This window comes from Silurus meridionalis, chromosome 3 (assembly GCF_014805685.1).
Source record: "Silurus meridionalis isolate SWU-2019-XX chromosome 3, ASM1480568v1, whole genome shotgun sequence".
In the NCBI taxonomy this organism is placed as follows: Eukaryota; Metazoa; Chordata; class Actinopteri; order Siluriformes; family Siluridae; genus Silurus; species Silurus meridionalis.
In genome coordinates, this window is record NC_060886.1 from 8,264,047 (window position 1) to 8,285,428 (window position 21,382).

The 21,382-nt window shown below is 42.3% G+C and overlaps 1 protein-coding gene and 1 long non-coding RNA gene across 2 annotated transcripts in view; both read left to right on the forward strand.

Moving 5' to 3' along the window:
- Positions 1-5,526: 5,526 nt before the first annotated feature.
- Positions 5,527-21,382, forward strand: part of klf7b (Kruppel-like factor 7b) — a 31,735-nt gene continuing 15,879 nt past the window's right edge. The window contains exon 1 of the mRNA XM_046845606.1: positions 5,527-6,152. Within this exon, the coding sequence (XP_046701562.1) occupies positions 6,051-6,152 (102 nt within the window). The 5' untranslated portion in view covers positions 5,527-6,050. The remainder of the gene's footprint in view (positions 6,153-21,382) is intronic.
- Positions 7,584-14,165, forward strand: LOC124383177. Its single transcript, XR_006925231.1, has 2 exons — positions 7,584-7,672; positions 13,844-14,165. It is a non-coding gene; the product is annotated as an uncharacterized LOC124383177 (long non-coding RNA).

The following is a 21,382-nucleotide window of genomic DNA, read 5'->3' on the forward strand; positions in this document are numbered from 1 at the left end:
AAATCGCATCGGATGTGCCGAGTGAGAGCTAAGGCCATGAAAAGGAGGGCGGGAGCAGGTCATGAATCAGACGTCTGAGAAGAATGTTGAATGGATGTTCGGGAAATCGAGACTTTGAGTGATCAGGGAATACAACACGAGAGAAGATGACTGGAAGAAGTGGTATTAGGCTTCTGAGTTTTCCCTGCGTGATACAGTCGGATGAGGAATCCGAATAAACCAGGAGCTGCCGGGGTCTGTGTTCGGTTCCCCCCCCACACGATCCATGATCCCACACGAGACAGGGGGAGGAGATGGAGAGCTGTGTGTTTACACAAACAGATCAGTTACCATGGCTAACCATGCAAGCCAGATTCACATGATGTCACCTGGGCCACATGAGGGGGAATAAACAATAAGAGCTCATGCAGCTAATTAAACAGTACAATGCAGGCTTATCTGCCACACACCCACTGAGCTGATACTTCAGTGATGCTTCACTTCCACCCTTTGTGTGACTTCTGTTCTTTATGTTTGAGCTAATCTTATTGACATATGTCACAAACTCATTAGGACAAGATAAGGTAATTTTATTTATTCCCCATAGGAAAATTTGATGCTTCCAGAGTAATAATGTCTATAGTGTGTAGTGACAGTATATATGTTATATATTAGGGCTTTAACAACACACGTATTCGTACTGAGATTTTTCGGTACAGGGCTTACAGTTATACCAAGTTAAAATCACTTCTCCCACTTTGAGCGCTTTTACAAATATATATTATGATTGAACTTAAAAACATACACAGCAATGCCAGGGTTATAAAAAAAAGTAACTGAAGCTAGGCTACTTTCACTCTGTACCAGAAATAAGATTTGTTTTGCACGCGCATTGTAACGCTAAGTAATCCATAGCACTAGGGTTAGCTGCTAACCAGGAAGTGGCTAAAAAAGGTACCGTAAATTCTGTGTACTGTTACACTCGTAATATATAGGTATATAAAAAAATAAATGGTAAGTATTTTATTGCACTTGCCATTAAGATGATGAATTTCATTCTAAGTATGGAATAATCTTATGTACTGACAGAATGCACAGATTTAAATAATTGCATTTTAAGCACTGCGTCATGCAGAGATGTGTATGCAGTTAAAGGAAGAATCTTATGTACTGACACCCCAAGGCATGCTATAACAGCGTTCTCTCTCTCTCTCTCTCTCTCTCTCTCTCTCTCTCTCTCTCTCTGACTCTGTATGTGTGTACTATGCACATGACCCAGTATGTGAGGTGTAGGGTCCTGTCAGGTCAGAGAGTGTACAGTGGACACCAGCTGTTTCAAACACAGTGAGACACAGGGTTAGCAGTGGGAGAGCAACTCAAAGGAAGGCATGAGGGCTTCTAGATTCCAGCTGTGACACACTTGCACCTGCCCTGCACACACTTACACACCTGCCCTGTTTTCGACCGCTCACTCATTTCCACCATTCCTCTCACACCTGACACCCCACTCCCCCGCTCCCCCCGGCACATAAATCTACCATGCTGGAAATCACCTGCCCATCGGCTAAAGGTGTCCATCTGCAGCTCGATCTTCTAATATAGAAAGAGGCTCATGCATGCTATAGGAACAATATACCCCCCTTCTCCTTTCTTCGCATTTTGTCCACCTCCAACCCCCTCTCTGGCTAATTCGCACTGGCAGGGAGACCTGTAAAAATCAATAGGGAAAATGTCCTGAAACAGCCAATCTAGCAACCATCTGCCCCCGGACTCAACTGAGACAAAGACCCATGTCCCCTGGGAAAATGCAAGGGAGAGAGAGGAAGCACAACACACGTACAAACTCAATTACTCTCCACTGCTAAAACACTCTATCCTGCTGCAAAGGCAGGCTGGATGTTTCCACCAGAAGCCACTTTGTCATAATGAGAACCTTATTAAAAGACAGTTAAGTTCACATATTGTCAAGTCTCTTTTTGTGAACTCTGATTAATATATAGTATCGCCTAAACAAAAAGGTAAATGCAAAAGTGAGGGGTAATTTATCATTCGAAGTACAGTGAGCAGCTATGTTTAATACAGTCATGGCAAGAGCTGAGTCGAAGCGAAAGCTAAAATTGTACTGCGTGCGAATCCCTGCGGTATGATTTAGCTATACGTTATTATGCTTGGGCAATTAGAAGCTGCAATTACAGTTATTGAACATAACATTCCCTTTGCTGATTGAAGCTGTAGGCTAATTAAAATGACTATGTTTTATTTCTTCTATCATTCATAGACAATATTAATAGCTTTGCCCTATACTGTTAATTGATACTACATAGAAGTGTTATGGGTACCAAGGTATTGATGAGAGACATCAAACGCAGCCAGGCACGGTTTAAGACAACAGATACACTCTGCATATTCAACTTTACACTTCTTTCTCATTGTAGTGGAATCATCTAGACTCATACCTGTAGTATTTATCTGAGGAGCACAATTGGACCTTAAGAACCACTAATGTACTTCACCTTTACTGCAGTGTATATGTAATTAGCTTTACTCATTATTATGTTAATGAGTAACATGTTAGTCTCAGATTTCTTGAGTAGATTGGAAATAGTACAATTTATGCCTCTTTCCAGGAAAGGAAGAAAAAAACACGGTTTATAAGGTATATAAGAAGGTACCACTACAGTAGCAAGGAATGGTACAGAGTGTGTTCTGTGTATTACTCTGATACATTAGCGTCCCCTAAGAAAACACACTGCAGAATATAGCTATACAGACTCACAGGCTTCAGAGTGGTCAGGTGAAAAACTGGGTGCTTGGCCTAGTTTTTCTTTGTTCATTTAAAGCAAGATATGTGACAAACCTTGCAACACTCTCCTGGCCTGTATAGCTATGCAGCCACATGCAAAAAAGATAACAGACAACACAAAATCTATTCACATTTAATTTGTAATAAACCTCAAACATTGAGTTTGAGAAGGGTGTGACAGATGTGCTGTCTAACAGCCATCTGGAGGGTTTTAGTTTAGAAAGTCACTTGGCTTATGCAAATAAAAAATATGTCAGGCAAAACAAAAATTGTAGAAAAGTCCAAATTCCTAAATGTGTTTTTCTAAGGTTTATACAAAATCAATAAACTTCAGTATCGATTGTCAGCTTTACTGCAGCCTACGGGTGTCGTCAGTTTTGGAATTGTCTATTACAAACCAACAACCAGATCAATTGTATAAATCAATATGACCGATGACGTAACATGAACTAATGACGCTGTAGATAACTGAGACTATTAGATGAAGAGTTGAAATAAAGTAGCCTTTATGTTTCTTTGTTTGTTTGTGCTGTTTTACAACCTGTAGCACATTTTTGTATTGTAGAATAGGAAGGCCGGGTTTCATTGAATTTTCAGGGGGTCGGGGTTGATGTACTGTACGTCTCCTTGTCACTGAAATTTATTACCATTAACATTACCAATATATACAAATGATTTACAATAACTATTGTATTTAAATATATGTCCAAATATAGTACACTATATTATCTAAGTATAGCATGCACGATATTATAAAAGGTGTGTAGATTATATACCATATAACAAAAGTGTGTGTAGTATATACCACATTATAAAAGTATGTACATATACTTAAAGTGTGGGTATAGAAGATGCCATATAAAAGTATGTATAGCGTATACAATATAATAAAAAGTCGGTATAGTATAAATCCATAAAATGAAAGTGTGTGTAGTACATATAGTATCATATAATTAAACTGAGTATTTTCCTTATATGATACAACTATGTTGGCCATCTGATTAAAAAAATGCGTGGTATGTACCATTTGATAAAAAAGGTATGTATGGTATGTACCGTATCATAAGAAACTATGTGTAGTATGCACCATATGATGCTGTAAAGTATATACCACATAATAAAAGTGTGTATACTATACATATAATAAAATGTGTATAGTAAATATCATATAATAAAAGTGTTTATAGTATATACGAGATAATAAGTGTGTACAGTATATACCACATAATAAGTGTCTATACTATACATATAATAGTGTGTATAGTATATACCACATAATAAAAGTATGTATACTATATACCATATAATAAAAGTGTGTATAGTATATACCACATAAAAAAGTATGCATAGTATATACCCTATTATAATAGTGTGTATAGTAAATACCCTATTATAAATGTGTATAGTATATACCATATAATAAAAGAATGTATACTATATACCATATAATAAAAGTATGTATACTAGATACCATATAATAAAAGTATGCATACTATATACCCTATTGTAAAAGTGTGTATAGTATATACCATATAATAAAATAATGTATACTATATACCATATAATAAAAGTATGTATACTATATACCCTATTGTAACAGTGTGTATAGTATATACCATATAATAAAAGTATGCATACTATATACCCTATTGTAAAAGTGTGTATAGTATATACCATATAATAAAAGTATGCATACTATATACCCTATTGTAAGTGTGTATAGTATATACCATATAATAAAAGTATGCATACTATATGCCCTATTGTAACAGTGTGTATAGTATATACCATATAATAAAAGTATGTATAGTATATACTATATAATAAAAGAATGTATACTATATACCATATAATAAAAGTGTGTATACTATATACCATATAATAAAAGTATGCATACTATATACCCTATTGTAACAGTGTGTATAGTATATACCATATAATAAAAGTGTGTATAGTATATACTATATACCCTATTGTAAAAGTGTGTATAGTATATACCATATAATAAAAGTATGTATAGTATATACTATATAATAAAAGAATGTATACTATATACCATATTATAAAAGTGTGTATAGTATATACTATATAATAAAAGTGTGTATAGTATATACTATATAATAAAAGTGTGTATAGTATATACCATATAATAAAAGTGTGTATAGTATATACTATATAATAAAAGTGTGTATAGTATATACTATATACAAAAAAGCATGTGTATTATGCCCCATCTGACTGTAGTATTCGTGTGTGAGGGTAGTGTGTGGTTTGGGATACAGCCTACGCAACTTTTCTTTTTTTATTATTTCCGGTTAGGAAGTCGTCCTACGCTTGTTTCGGCGGGTTCTCCGACGTTCAAATGTGTGATGTGTAACAATAAAAATTGAAAAGTGGATACGTAACATGGGCGAAATGTAACATTACCCACAGTTATCAGATGTTTTCAATTACTATGTCGGAAGGACGCGACTCTCCAGTCTCTCAGTGCCTGTTGTGTCCGAGGTAAGCGAGCCGAGGCGTTTATATACCCCTCTAAAAATAGCTCCCTTTTCCCTGCCATGTACGGCCTGATTGACAGCCGGATCTATCCAATCGTGCTCTGGTATTCAAATCTAGCCCCGCCCCAGCGGCCGTGCTATCGCCGCCCCCATTGGGTACCGACGAGATCGTCAGTCCCATTTACCTTATATGGTCACGCACGGAATTGATTGACAGAACACGCCACGCCCCTCTCGCGAGTCGCTCGGCTTCCTCTTACTCGCCAGAGACGGCTAAAGCCCGAACAACTTGGCTGCTGCTGCTGCTGAAGCTGCTCAGTGCACGGCCAAGTCACCGGAAAGGCTACCTGGATTTTTTTTTTTTTTACCGACCACAGGCGGCAGGGCGGCGATGCGGAATTAGGTGGCCGCTTGTTTTTTTTTCTCTTCCAGGCGGAGAACAGGGGGGGATTGCAATTCAAACTGACACGACATTTTTGTTTTTTTGTTTTTTTTTTTAATAAGAAAAAAAAATAACATTTTCCCCTTAAATATTGCATTAATATTATTATTGCATTATTTTTTCCCAAATCTCACCCGGAGCGCGTGCTCCGGTCCCGGATCTGAAGAGTTGTTATTGTTGATTTTTTTTTTTTTTTTCCACTGATTTTTTTTTAAGTGCGTGCTATTCCGGCGGGATCACGGGGATCACATTTATCCTCATTGAGAAAGAATTTGAAATATATATATATATATATATTTATATATATATAAATAAAAAAAAAAATATGGACGTGCTGGCGAATTACAGTATCTTTCAGGAACTTCAGCTTGTCCACGACACGGGCTACTTCTCTGCGATGCCGTCTCTGGAGGAAAACTGGCAGCAGGTGAGAGCGCGCGCGCCCGCGTGCGTGGGTTTTTTTTTGGGGTGGGTTGGGGGGGTATTTTTTTTTTTCCCTTTTGCTTGTACGTTTGCGCGCCCGCGCGTGTGTGCGTTTACGTGTTACCGTTGTGGCGACTGCGCCCGGGTCTCTCCTCCACCCCGCCCCCGAGCGCGCGCGCTCTCTGACCGGCGGCCGGTGCGGGCTATCGCGCGGCTTTTCACGTGAGCAAAAAATTGAAAAGAGAGAGAGAGAAAGACAGAAGCGGCTTCGCACGTGGAAACGCGAGCCGGCGCAACCAGGTGCAAGCACGCGCGTGTTTTTTTATTTATTTTTTATTTTTTCCAACACACAATCAGATCCAGCGCGCCGCTCGTGCGCTTCTAGTGACACTGGTTCGCGTATATTTATTTGGTTGGATCACTGTATCCTTGGCTGTGGTTGTTTTCCATATAAACCGACTCTGTGTGTGCGACGTGAGTTGGTATTTTCATTAGTCAGTGGCGACGCGCGCGACGCAAATGAACGTTCGCCCGAATAACGAGAGGCTCGTGCGTGATTAAAGCATGCATGCACATCTGCCGGGCTGCTGCGTGTCTTTCGTCATGGAATGCACCATCAGATGGCCAGGGATTAGAATGCACAAGGAGCATCCCCTGATGAAGTGGTCTCAGAAGTGGTTTTATAGATCATACGGTTCATCGGTGTATTGCGTTTTTTCCCTTTACCAGCGAGTCACTTCGTGCAGTCACACGCTCGAGCCGTGAGAGCGAAGTTCAGCTGTACCAGTACGGAGAAGCGCACATGGTGAAGCCTCTTCGGGATGTTATAAACACTAGGAGTGAGGTTTCATTTATCAATGCATGCCTCAATAGTCAATAGTGTGCAGGGGGGCATGTTCTTCCTTTTTTTCAGTGGAAAGACTGAATGGAAATCATATGGGAGCATAGTTTATGATTAAGCCAAGATTCTTGCTTTTTTCAGCATCAGATCCTTTATGGGTAGGATTCATAACCTGGAACCAGTCCATGTGCTTAGAAGGAAACATCTAGCATGTGAACTTGAAAGAACCTCTAGGATCTTCCCTTTAAACCTGCATGCGTGCACACACTCACAGACACCAGCTGTGCTCCAGGAGGGTTCAACTGAACCCTTACGACAGTGATTAGGATGCAGCCTGGTCTCCTTCATCTGTTCATCAAGGCCTGTATTGCCTCACATCTTTGATAAATCAAACAATAGGTGGAGTAATTAGCCTGTGATATCACTGTGCAGGTGTGTGTGTGTGTGTGTGTGTGTGTGTGTGTTTGAGTCCATTTGTGGCACATGAGGTCATAGTGTTTTCTTACTGTTTTACTTCAGGTGTGTGTGTGTGTGTGTGTGTGTGTGTGTGTGTGTGTGTGTGTGTGTGTGTGTGTTTGTTTCAAAAGGACCATAATGAACTCTAATACTCTCCTATAATGACATGTCCAGTCCAGCGTTACCCAAGTTCATGAAAAAGGAAGGAAGAGAACCAAAAAACACAGGTGTGTTTACACAGCAGTCACATATGAGAAATATATAATATGTATAACAGTCTAATGATGACTGGAAAGAAAACGTCCATCTGTAACCCCATCTCTTTTTGACGTTTTCTCTCATTCTTGGCACATGCTCTTGGGTGAACATGTGATACGGCATTGGGAAAAGAGAAGCGGTATTTTGGCAGTGGGACAATAAAATGTCATGTAATAGTGAGATAGTGAGGAGAAGAAAAGCCTTTGCTGGGTTGACAGGTGAATAAAAGAGGTGACTGAATGGCAGTGCTGTAAAAATCTGAGGCTTTTACTGGCAGTGATGGCTTGATAGTGCGACTTCAGATCTTCCAGGGAAGGGAAATGTCGTTTAGGCCGGGACCAAGATACATGGACACTCTTATTCCAGAGTGAGTGGCGCATGAATCAGATCCTAATGGGCAGGATATGGGTGAATTAAGTTTCAATGCAGTGGCTATGGACAGGCAGTGTGGGAGAGGGGGCAAGTGGGGACAAAAAGCCATGCACGAGAACGATAAAGTTCTCGCTGGGTCTGACTCGCTCCACATCCATTCCCCTAACGGGACCAGTGGCTGCTGGCACCGCCACCTCCTCACCCCCCCCTCCTTCTAGAACAAAGACGCCATCTCTCACTGTCAGGAGGAGACGGGAACTAAAAAACAGGAGACAGAAGAAGATCGAGCTGAGCTGCTCGGTGTAATTTCAGCACGGCAGAATCTGTTTTTTTTTTTTTTATTTGTAATGAAGGTTGCGATTATTTCAGCAGTGACCCACAAGGAAGGTTAATTCAAAGAGCTCTGTTTGCTTAACAAGACAGCCCCTGTTGTCTCTTGCTCTCCTCCCCTAGTAGCACCACATGGAGGGGTCCTCTGAGCTCCACACTAGAGGCAGTCAGAGCAGGTGGAGAAGTCTGGGGAATCACTCTGTGGAGGTAAACAACACCATTAGAGGCAAGCATGGCAGCCTGGCCAATTAGCAAGGATCACCTGAGAGACTGATTTTGTGTGTGTGTGTGTGTGTGTGTGTGTGTGTGTGTGTGTGTGTGTGTGTGTGTGTGTGTGTGTCAAGAGGAGGGGGTGTTTGTTAGTGTCCAGCCATCCATCTGTCTCAACCAAGCCAGGGAGTTACTTTCGGTTTGTCTTCTTTTGATGACCGTTTTTGTGTATTTGTTGTGTTTTTTTTTTTTTTTTATTTCCTCAGGCTGTCCTAAAAATAGGTCACTTCAAAGCCTGGCAGAGCCGTCTCTCAAATTATTTTTTTCTCCGTGGTTCAGTTTAGGTGGCGTCTTTTTTTTTTTTTTTTTTTTGGACGGTTAGAGAAATCTAAAGCCTTGTTTCTCAGAGCATTATTTAAAGCTTGTCTTTTTCAAAAGCGTGTTGCAGCAAGTGGCGCTTCAGTGACAGAACTTCTGTTCGTCCTGCAGAATCCCAGGAATAAGATGGCGACAGACTTGAAACCTGGTGATTCCTCTGGTTTGACCACCTGTTCCATTAACACCTTTCATAGGTGGTGCCACAAAGGGGCTCGATTTGGCTGCAGCGGCTACAGTGTGTTCAAATATACATTTTGACAGGAAGCACACTTTCTATTTACGTAGTTCTGCAGGGCAGGGAACCGCACTGCATTCGTTTGAACTGGAACATCTTGGAGCAGGATCAGGCAACCCCACGAACCAGGCCACAGACAGCCGTCACAGGGCAAAGACAGCACATGCCCTCATCCAGGGAGTTCTGTCTGTCCCAGAGAAGCCAAGTTTGACAGGATAATGAATCACCCCACATGCATATTCTGCTCTGCAGTTTTTCACATTTCACAGCCCAGTAACCCTCCAGAACGGTGGCAGTGGGGTGGGGGGAAAGCAAGTGCAAGAGCATCCAATACCATTAAAAATACATTCAAATGGAGTTTGGCTGCACTTTTGTGTCTCTGATGCCGTCATAAACCACTCTACCCACACTTGTTCTCTTCTGCCTACCTCCCTTTATCTTAACCCCTCTAGGCGTGTGTCCAGCCACAGGCCTGCTTTAAATTCCACAGTACACTCTATAGAATGCCTCCCTGGTCATGTTGAGATTGATCCAGCTGAAGATGATGCTCAGTTTTGTTTGTACAAGCAAAAAGCACAATGCCCAAGTCCAAACGTAGCAGCCCTCAGCTCCTTCTCACTTTGAAAAAGCTCTGGCCGAAAGAGCTGAAGGGCTGGTGAGAGAGAGTCCTGTCCACGATCCCACATTAGAAATGAGAACGTGCAAAGACTACAGACAACCGAGAGCTTCAGCACTCAAGATGATTTCGAATGGGTTTTGCAGGAATTCCAGTATCCACACGAACACTGGTGTATGTGCTTCTTGCTTTGTCCATGTTAGCATTCTTGCCAACCTTATATTCTGTGAGGCCTCCACACTCGTCAGACCTCAGACCAGTTTTACCAGTCCGGGCTTTGAAGTGATAACAGTACATGTGTTGACACTCAGGCATGCGGGGGGAAACGTGAGGCTAAGCTCATGTTTCGACTTACAGCCTGATAAATCAGCTGTCACAAAGCAATTTTATCCAGTTAGTGCAGGCAGACAGGCCCGACTGCCCTCTCACATCCACTCCAACAGCTCTGACCTCACTGTCTCAAAAACATACGGGTCACAAGATTTGGGTCATGGGTTGTGGACAGTGTTGGGTGGTGGTACGACTCGTCCTTCCATTTCATTTAGATTAGTTTTGCAATGGCCCAAAATAAAGAATGCAAATATCTCTGTGGTATCAGCCCTTTGCTGTGAATGGGTTGCCATGAATCAGCATGAGCCAGACTCCGTTGAGTCACCCACTGGGATTTAACTGCATGATGTCATACAGCCAAGCCATTGTACCAAGCATTTCCTGGATTTGCTCTAAACAAAAAGAACAAAAATCGCCACAGCTCTGGTTGGAGCTATGGTTCCAGTAGACATCCATGTACCTCCTATCATGCTCTCAGCTGCTCACCACAGTAGAATATACAGTGTGATCCTGCTGAAGCAAAGCTGGGACTGAAAGCTGGAACTCCAGACAGCTGACAGTAATTAGACACTTTCATGTACAAGGCTAAACAAGGTCTTCTTTGAAGCGGGACAACTTCTCTTGCACACTCTTGTTGGTTTCGAGCAAACACGTTGCTTGCACACACAACTTTTTGCATAAGCTTGCAATTTTGTGACAACATGAAAATGACTCCAGCTTGCAACAGAAGCTTGATAAACAACCAGCCTCACCAGAAGCGTGAACGTCTTCAGATTGAATTAGCCATGAAAATCCATTAAGTTAAAGAGAAGCGGTGTAGCTCGTACTTGATCATTCTGCAATTCCTGCAGCTTATTTCTGCAGTCATTTCTATAGTGTGAAATTACCTCCACAATCTGCTCTTGAAGGGACACAGAGGCCTCACCCACACAGGTTGATTGAAAGCTGTTTACCAAACATTAGTTGCCATGAAATTTGGCGATTGCTCTATAATTTATTCTCTCTGCTAGATGTAGATCAAAGTGGGTGTCAAATTGGCAGGCTATAGTTTGTCTTGCAATTGAGGCTTAAAAAAGTGAGAAACTGGAATGATAATTAGCATTTCCAATGCAGAATGGACACAAAAAAAACAACTTCTATTTAAAAGTTGATTGTGTTTTTCAATAGAACATAAAATGTGATCATTTTATGGATTCAGTAAACGTGTTGAATCTCCACCGCATTTCTTTTGACAGAAATTAATCCTTTATTGGTAGATCTGAATGTAAAATACTTCCATATAAAGTCATGAGAGCACTGTGGACTGACTCACAAGGCAGCTGAGCGACTGTTTGCAGTGTTGTATACTGTATAATATAGGGCTGTTGCTAAAGTGGCAAAGAAAAGATAAACAGTTTGCACGTTTGTTATCGGCTGCAAACCATACGTTAGGTGCGTATTTACGCATGTGAGTGACTGCTGTAATAATCCCTCGTTCGCAGAAGAATCTAGAGGTTTGACTCCATGTGTCCATAAGGGTTTAAAAGCAGCTTTTTTTTCTTCAAGGTTTGATTTCCTCTATGGCGAGAATTCACCCAGCTGCACGAGCTTTCGTTTGCGAGAGACACTTCTCTTTTGCCGTGTGATGAATGCAGAGAAAAGAGTCCTTCAGCAAGCTAATGACATCTACCTTTATCCTCCTGACTCCAACCTCCTTCTGCCATGTAGAAGTACTGACCACCTAATTATCCCCTTGTCTATCGGAGCACTGATGGATGCGGCCTTGTTGTCAAGAGATCAAGAGATTTTCAGGGTCTGCATCTAAAACAGGGGCGTTTGGTTGAGAGGGGTGGTGGGGGTTGGTGTTCTTCAACTGCTTTTCAAGTGTCTGTTAACCCACACAGCGAAGGAACAGCGGAGGGATTGAGTCAGAAAGGAGAAAAAGACAGAGTACTGTAGGCATCTTTATGCATGAGGCCTAGCGTCCCCTCAGCCTGATGGAGAGGCAGCTTAGCCACTCAAGTGTTTGATTAACAGCCAGTGAGGAACCAGCCATTGTTCTCTAAGTACACATACTGTTTAAGGTAGGTAGAAACAAATGCACTCGGACAGACTGACGGCTTGATCGCCTCAATTTATAAGAATTGAAGATCATTTGAACTTTTCCAGCAAGCACATGCATGTATTCGAGCATAGCATATTTTAGCATAGACTGGGAGTGAGTTGGTAATGAATAATAGATAATGGTATTTTTGGTATTCCTAACCAGCTATAAGTAGCACGGCAGAATGTCAGAACAGTTGAAGAAAGAGGGTGTGAAGAGAAAGGGAGAGAGGGAGAGGAGTCATGTGAAGAAGTGAAGGGCATCTCAGCATGGAGGAGAGAGCTTATGTTTATTCAACTGCTTCTATGCTTGGGAGGGGTAGAAGAGCCTCCCACACTGTTCTTCGTTTCACTCTCTGGTCGACCTGCCTGGAAATTCCCTCCTCACAATCCCGCTCCTATAAAGCCACCTCCTAGACACAAATGTGCCGAGAGAGACCTCGGGCTGCTTTCACATTCACTCCAGCTCGTTTTCCACAGATGGGTATGACTGAGAATAGGGGTGTGACTTATCAACAACACTTGAAAATGACACCATGAAAGGAAGAACTTCTGTTTTTGATATTCCTCCTTGGTTCCTGTGAACCTACTTGTTAAATCGAGATATTCCTCTGAGAGAGGAGAAACACAAAACTGAAAAATGACCTTGAAAAGAAGGCCCGGAGGCCATCGAGAATGTGCGTGTGCTCACCATGACAGGGCAGCTGATATGTTTGTTTTGGTAGCAGTGAGGTACAGTAAGGAGCCATTAGACACAACAGTGGTTGTATGTTCAAACACAAACACTCTGGGACAACAGGTACTTTCCATCAAGGAGAAAATTACCTACAGGATTCCTTCTGTGCCCTGGAATAGACTCTGAAAGTGAAAGGAAAACCAAATCAAAAAAAATTTTATATCGAATTTTAAAAGAACAGCAGTGTGATGATTTGCTTGTGCTGGTGAGCACAAGTGTGTGTGTGTGTGTGTGTGTGTGTGTGGAAAATATTTGCATATGTTCTCTGTCTCTATGTCCAGTGACTACATGACCTGGCTGCTGTCCAGAGTCCCATTGTGTTGCTCATGGCCTGCTCAATTCTACTGATTTCTCTCTCACTTACTCCAAGCTGCTGCTGCTGCAGGCAAGGTTGGCATACATTGCCCCATGCAGAGCTTCCTGCCTAACTATAACATGTCTGCCCACTAAAGAGATGGAGAGAAAATAAAAAGGACAGATGCCCCCTTGGCACCCAGTTACGACACTCTCCAGTGGAGCGGAGTGACGTACACGCAATACTCCTTGCTCTCCTGAGCAGAAAATGTCCTATAGTGATTACAACTGGAGATCACTTTTAGCTCACTTTTGGCAGGGACTTCCCCATTCTCGTACACTAAACAGACCATTCACAGCGAGTTTCAGATGTGGTTTCACTTTTGGGTTTGTGGTACAAAGAGTTCTCCTTATAATATGTTGCTTTCTAGTACTCTGAAAACCAAGCCTACATATATGTGGGCTCTTCTACACCAAACCTGTTACAACTCCACTTTTTTCACTATTGGTTCCGCTACGACTCTCGCCATTGACCACATATTTTTTTTTTTATACAGGCTCATGCCAGGTGGCATAATATATAGTCCTGGCTATGGATTCACCAGCACTGCTGCCATCCCCTTCGAGTGTCTGTGTGCTACTCTGCTGTGAGGCCCACCTGTTCCCGTCTGCTGGCATGATCCAGTTTTTTTTGTGTGAAAAAGATAAACGAGGGCCTCTGTACCCTCCACTGTGACCTTACATTCAAATTAAAGAGCAGCCACATGCTAGATTTGATCTTAACATCCACTAGACGGGCTATAAAAACATGCAATATGATGACACGTAAGCGGAACTATAAAAAAATATGAATAAAAGCCTGTTAGTTTCTTTCTTAAATAGCGAGTTGTAAGTTTTATTCATGCATCCCAAACCTTTCTAATTCTCCTATGATGTCAGCTCAGCAGCATTGATTCTCCTGGAGATTCTGAAGCAATAAGGGGTTTTTGAGTGAGGGGGGGCAGACACACTCAACTCAGCCATTAGGGCTTGTGTGTGGCACCGTTAAGTGGGTCACATGCAGAGTGTTGTCGACCTTGGGAATTCGTCCTTCTTGCGAAGACGTTCAGCCTCTCTTGTTTTGCGCAGCCTCACCAAGACCTATTTTTTGAGGGAGAGAAAAAAAAGGCACCCCATTCAAATTGTTGTCGCATTTACATGCAGGAGGGTTGATGGAATCTGATTTGGGATTCATTTGCAAGAGCGTTTGTGGCACGTTCGTGAGATTCTTTTAGCGCTCTCTACTTCGGTCACCTGGCTGGGAGATGTATGATGTTCACACCATCTGGTGGAATCGCTTTAGAAACAGGACGAAGAGGTAATTATGATCTGGAAGGTACAGCCGGCGCATTGGTGGCAGGGCATGGAGTGCAAAGTCTGTCTCCTCTAAAAGGGAGCCTGCACCAGCGTGTAGCTATGTGGGTCGCCAGCTATTTTAATCTGCAATGTTGCCGGGAATACCTGAGGGATTGGCCAGGCTCTGTCGGAATGGGGGCTGACTGTGTGTGTGTGTGTGTGTGTGTGTGTGTGTGTGTGTGTGTGTGTGTGTGTATAAATTGCTTGTGTAGTTGAGAAAGGCTTTGTGTGTGTGTTTAAAATAGCGAGACTGCTGCAAGTTGATGGACCAGTATCAAGCACTTTTCCCTCCATCAGATTCAAGTAGTGTGTACTTTTAAGCAGAGAGTGCTGTTCTGAGCGAGCCCTTAGTGTCCTACTGACTTTCCTTTCCTTTACAGAACACATTCTTATTCGACTGCTCTATCTTTATCTCTCTTTCTTTCTCCCGGTCTCTTTCTCTGCGGCTTTTCACAGACAGGTCAACAGCTTAATTCTTCATGAAGAGTGCGAGTGACTCATCTTCACTCTTATTCAGTATTCAGAATGAGATCACCCAATAACTTAAAGTGCTTAGTGTTCCCATGGTCCCATCCGAGCTGTAGATTTCAGAAGAAAGATGAAGTAACCCCTTTGACTAGTTACAGATTTGAACGGTCTTCCCGACAACTATGCCGTCATCACAGACTTTGTGACCTTGTGGCAGACCGATGAAGGCTTGCAGGAGAGAATAAGGAGTTTAATCAGGGAGTGCAGCACGTCCGCAACACGCCACCGCCCCCCCACCCCCCCCGCAGTGCAGACAGGTGTGATGGCAGCAGGGGCACCTGCCGAACCAGCCTGCTCTGACGTGGAGCACAGGGGCTTCAAAAAGCTCAGCTCCCAATCTGGTGTTATTTATACACTAAACAGGTTGGGGCACCTCGGGTAAGCGCGTTGACGCCAGAGGCGAAGAAAACTGGAGCTCCACATGGTCAACCACAGAGACACTGCTGAGTCCCCTGGCCTACCTTCACAGTTCACTCTTGGCAAAAGACTGCCTTTTTGTGGCTTCCATTGTAGTCAGGAATTAATGGACTGCAAAGGCATTCATCAAGTCCCAGTTAGGTTTCCTTTTTATGTCTCTGTAGCAGTCGTGTCAGACGCCGGTAATTGGGTTCAAAGTAGCATCACTGTAAAAGGCTACGTGGGAGTGAGTCAGAAAAGGGCGGGGCCCTTACAGTCTTGGGTGACCTCACTCTCAGCCTAACTACTGTGGAGTGTGCATGGGGAGGAGGGAGGTGGTGGACACGAGGGATGAGGTCATTCTTTGAGTCTGCAGAAGAAATTTGTATAGGCAGCTTTGTGTATGTGAGTGTTTGCATGAGTGATGGACACTCAGGAAGAAAGAAAAAAGAGATCTATCTATCTATCTATCTATCTATCTATCTATCTATCTATCTATCTATCTATCTATCTATCTATGCATGCTCAAAAATGTCTATAAATTTCAATAATGTGTTGTTGTTTTGGTTTGTGATTTTTTTATAGTGGAGATTTTGTGTCATCTCATGATAGCCACCCCCCTCGCACCCCTCCCACCAGACACACGCTCACCCTGTCTCAGTGCTGACCGGCTGAGTGGCAGGCATTTTGTCTGGTGTTTAAGAGATGAGATATCAGAAGAGGAAAGGACACTGTGCACAGATTGAGACATCACAACAAAGCTGTGGCTCGGAGTTTTGTATTGCAAGCACGTAACAGGAGTAGGATCAGATCAGAGGAGGTATTTTCTAAAGCAGCCATCTCCTTTGAGATGGCCTTGATACATGTGTTTTGTTTCTCCAAAATGGTTTAAAGACTTTGGGTTATAGCTGCTAGTTCGCATTTGCTTTCTGACATTTTGTCTCCCTTTAAAAACTCGATTCGATTTCTTTCTCCAACTTGAAGAACTCCAAAAATGGCAAAAACGTTCTGTGTAATGGCCCAAAGGATTCTATTTTATATACCAACATTTTTGTATTTATGATAAACAACAGGCTTGTTGCTCCTGATAACATTTCATTAAAACACCTTGATTGTTTTTCCCAGTGCCTTCAATTATCTCAAAGTGACCATGTTTACTCATTCTTTGACATTACCACTGGGGGAAAATAAGAGCAAGGGTAAGAGCAAAGGAGTTTGTTGTCCCATAAAATACAAGCTGAGCTCACTTGGTGTAATTACCATCCTGCAAGATAATTATAAAGAGGACAGAGCCAGGGATGAAAAAGCCATTTACGCGCTCCTTAGTGAGCGACGGCAATTAACTGGGTTGCTTAACCTGGTGCTGAAAAATTGAGTTGGGCCGTGATCTTGTGCAGTTATCACACAAAACAGAACCATGAAGGCCTCTCCTATCTCTCAGAGGTGAGCTCCTAAAAAGGGGTTCATGCAAGTTGTTTAATTTTTTAAGCGGCTTTGCCAAATCGACGTTGCTCATTTTGTTTTGGAGCCTTTCGTGCGTGAAAAATCCCTATGGCACAAAAGCTTCTCAGCCGTGCTGTTACTATAAGATGGTTTGAGCGCCTGAATAAGGAAACGTGGACAAGGGGGGAGTCACATTTTTGTTATCTTACCTGCCTTTGTCCATCATAGGGGGCTAATCTGGACTCCTTTTGGATTTGGATTGGTTGAAGCTAATCTATGCGCTGCTTCAAACCCTTTTCCCGCTGTAAGTAACATGCTTGCAGTGCTTCACATTGATGCTACTGCGGAATGTTCCCGGCAAGATCTATTGTGTGTTATCTGTAGGATAGTAATCTGGGAAAGAGGCGAGAAAGTATGCCATAACCTGCGTTCTTGAATGGAGTTAGTACAGGCCCCTGCGTCATACTCGTCCGCTGTCCAAAGTCCTCGGGGTAAACCGAGTTTTTTAGTTAGATAAAGCAGGAAACAAGCGCAGATGCATGGAATGTGTTTCCTCTCTGTTAGGGCCTCCTTGTCACTGCTGTCACACTCTTTCAATTGGTAACATCCTGTTCTTGTGTGCAAGGAACCATCCAGAGTTTATTTAACACAATGTGACTCAGATGGGCAGCAGGATACCATCAGCTGCTTAAAAAACACGAGAAATGTTCAGGAAAACGCATTGATATAATTGTTCTTAATTACCGTTAACTAAAAAATCATGTTTATTTGGCGCAATAGGCCTTCAGTGCGCCCCCTGCTGCTTCGTTGTCAGACACTCTTCCTCTTTTCCCTCAAGGTTGCATGACATACCGTCTATTGTTTTTTTGCCTTCAGCAAGGAAAGGGAAGTAGGAATTCCTGACTGACTGTCCCCACAGTGTGCCTGGAGTAACGAGCTCCTTCTAATAGCTTAATAGGGTGGGTAAAGGCAAGAAGATGAAAGGGGACAGGCTTGGTGAACTGACATCTCGAGTAACTACCCTTGCATTGCTGTGACATAACTCCTGAAAAAGGGAACGCTGCCCACCAGTTCTAATGCTTGGGTAATTTTAGCCTCTCTCCATGTGGCTTCCCGCTCGTAATTGCAGAAGGTTGAAAGTGCAGTGGTATCTGTTGGACAGAATCCCAGAAAAGGTAAAAAGAGAAAGAACTCAGCGCTTCTGTCTTTACTGTAAGTGTTAGTAAAATAGATGTAGTGGATTTCATTCAAGTATGCTTCCATTTCCCCTGAAAAAAATTAAAAGCGTACTGATTCAGGATGCTTTAATATACGCAGGGTGTCCCAGCGGTCTTCATACAAAAAAGGGAAAGTAATGCTAATTTGGTAAATTATCTTTTGCCATGTCCTCTTGGAGTGGTCTTTAAGATCCTGAGATCCAAGCCCACTCAGTGTTACCTGTGGAGGCATGCAAAGGCCGTGGCGTACCAGGAATAAATTCAGCACAAAGATCATTTATAGTGTTTTAAATGGAATAACGCATCAAAAAAATCTTTGCATGTTTTAGAAAAAAATTGGTAATCATGTTGAGGATGTTGTCTAAATAGTCAAATAAATTGCCCCAATATATAAAGACTTGAGAGGTTTTCTGTAGCAGAAACTGCCTCCTTCAAACAACTTAGGCTGCTAGTCAGATGACTTGCCTGTGCCCGAGTGGATGTAACTTGAGCTCTCCACACAATACCCAAAGGACTATGCATCTTATGAGACAAAAAAGCCCCAGAGTCAGCCCCCCGCCTCCAGCTCTCTCTTTGTTGCCCATCTCCTTTTGTCTCGCCACACTCTCTCTTCTTGTTCTCTTTTGTCTTCTGGTGTTGTATCCCCCCTCCAGCACTGATCTCTTTGCAGTGAGTAATGAAGATTAGCCTACACAATAGGACCCCCATGCTTGCACAATTACTCGTGCACACACAACACACAGACGCAAACACGCCAGTTTCCCAACACTCAGTCTCCAGAATCTTATAACAAGCTGTTAACCCCACTTAAAAGTGTCCCTTCTCAATCGGCTTGTGATGGGGAATAATCCCGCTTGAGCGATGTAATGTAAATCGCTGTATCCTGATTAGATTATCCCAGTGCCACCAGCCAGCGGCCATTAGCCGACCCATACACAGATAAACAGCGGCTCGTCCCCCAAATCCAGTTAAAGGAAGACAGGGACCCATTCTTTGGAGCTAAGTCTGTTGTGCCTTCTTCTGAATGCTGTCGTCTCGCTGGCTTTTGTTGGTACGATTAGCCTACATTTCGCGTTGTGGTTCAAATCTTCACACTTTAATAGCGTCTCACAGTGTCATCAGCTGGCATAATGGCTTTTTTTTTTGTTTGTTTAGGACTGGTATTTAAACCAGACATGGTATAAACATGAACGCAGAAATATTTGACTTTGCTCTTTTAAGTTGCACTGAATACAGCAGTGTCTTTCATGTGGTCGATTTCCATTCACAAGACTTTATCCCAATTCTTTTCTCTGGTCACAAGCAGTCGCTGGTTCATGTTTGAATGGTTTCTAAGTAATGTTTGACCTAGAATTATTTTTTGTCTGAATGGCATGTCTTTATCTGCTAAACCATCCCCTGTTGTACTACAACGGACAGAGGGTATTTGCTAAACAGTTTCCCAAAAAAAACAAGTCCCCGTCCCCCTCGACCTGATCAAGAGGACGCTGTTCCTTTCACACAAACAAACATTTGCTGGTGAAACAAATGAGAGCAGGATTTGGTGCCTTGCACTTCTTTCACAGCGTTCTTGTCCCCTGTTACAAAATTGCCATCGGTTTGGTTTTTTTTCGAGCAATGTTTTGTAGAATGCAGGGAAACAAGATTTGGTGGCCACACAAGCGCATTCATTAGCTGCAGCTGTGTAATGTCAAGCGTACAGTCTCCTTGTGTGTCTGGGTACAGATGGAGAAGTTGGCAGAAGCAGTTCTCCAGTGGCAGTGCCATTGCCTATTTATTCTTTAGAAACCCCATCACTCCTCACTTCAATTAAGAGGTAATAAGTTATAATAATAATTAGCAGTGCCAACTCTGTCTAGACAGGGATTATGCCAGTGGTCAATTAAAGGCTTGCAGTATATATTGTATAATGGAAATTGAATTTTCAAATCCAACTATTGACTTTTCTGTCCCGAACATTTGAACAGTGAATTAGCTCTTCTGACCACTCGAATACAGTCTCATATCAAAATCGGCTTATGAGTTGAGAAATATTTCACTCCGCACCGATCATGTATTGTACTATGTACGGAACAATATGGCGTCTTAATCTAATCAAGTGTTGTTCCTTTCAAGGTCGTCACTTGGTTCCTTTTATAGAGAGTTTTTAGCTTTGAAAAGATTTTCAATGGTTGGTGGTAAAGTGTACCACGAAGGGTGTTTAGTCTTCTAATTACTATGCATAGCCACAATAAACTCTATGGTTTGTGCCTCTTTACAAATGTAGAAAAATGAGTCATGTGTCTACAGAGAAATAGGATGTATAATGAAGTGTTTAGAGGCTTGTTTATGAAGAGGAGATGATTCCTCTGGCCAGTGCACCAGCGTTTTAGCGGTGAGATGAAAACAAGGTGTTTTCTTCTCCTTAGGTGGCAATCTTCAGAGCGCATCGGGAAAACGTATGTCATAACAAAACTGTCTCGCTTCTATGATGAACCTGAACGGGAGACCTAATGCACCGCCGAGGGCTGTCAGCATGCATTAGCTCATGTACACCTTTGTCTAATGAATGTTGTCCCGTCTCTTAAACCTGATTTCAGGCCAGAATCCTCTGACAAAAGCACATTTGTTTTATAGCATTAGGAATTTAGAAAAAAGGGATTACAATTCGAGAACTTATTACAATCAAACGTCTGAGGTATTTTAGTCTTAAAATGAAATCTGTTTACTCCTAATGAATGAAATACTCCCACTCTGATCGTTGGATGATTTGGGGAAATAGGAAGGCTGAAAAAGCCTGAATCCGGAGATGCAACAAAGCAAGATGTGATTGAATTTTATGTAAAAAGTGATGGTGAAAATAAATAAACCAGTAGACTTTAAAGAAATTCAAACCATTTCTAACAAATCATTAAATTTATAAAAAAATATAAATATATATAATAAACCCCAACAATGTGGCTACTATGGAAACAGCTTCAGGTCATGTTACATTCGTCTGAGTAAAGGCTGAGTGTCTGGATTTCCGCTTGTCTCCCAGAGGAGCTTCCCGGTGCTCACCAGCCACAGATGCGGAAAAGGAAGAGGAAGTTGAGAGTTGGAGTTCAGCCACAACAGTTCCTCAGAAAGCCAGTCTCT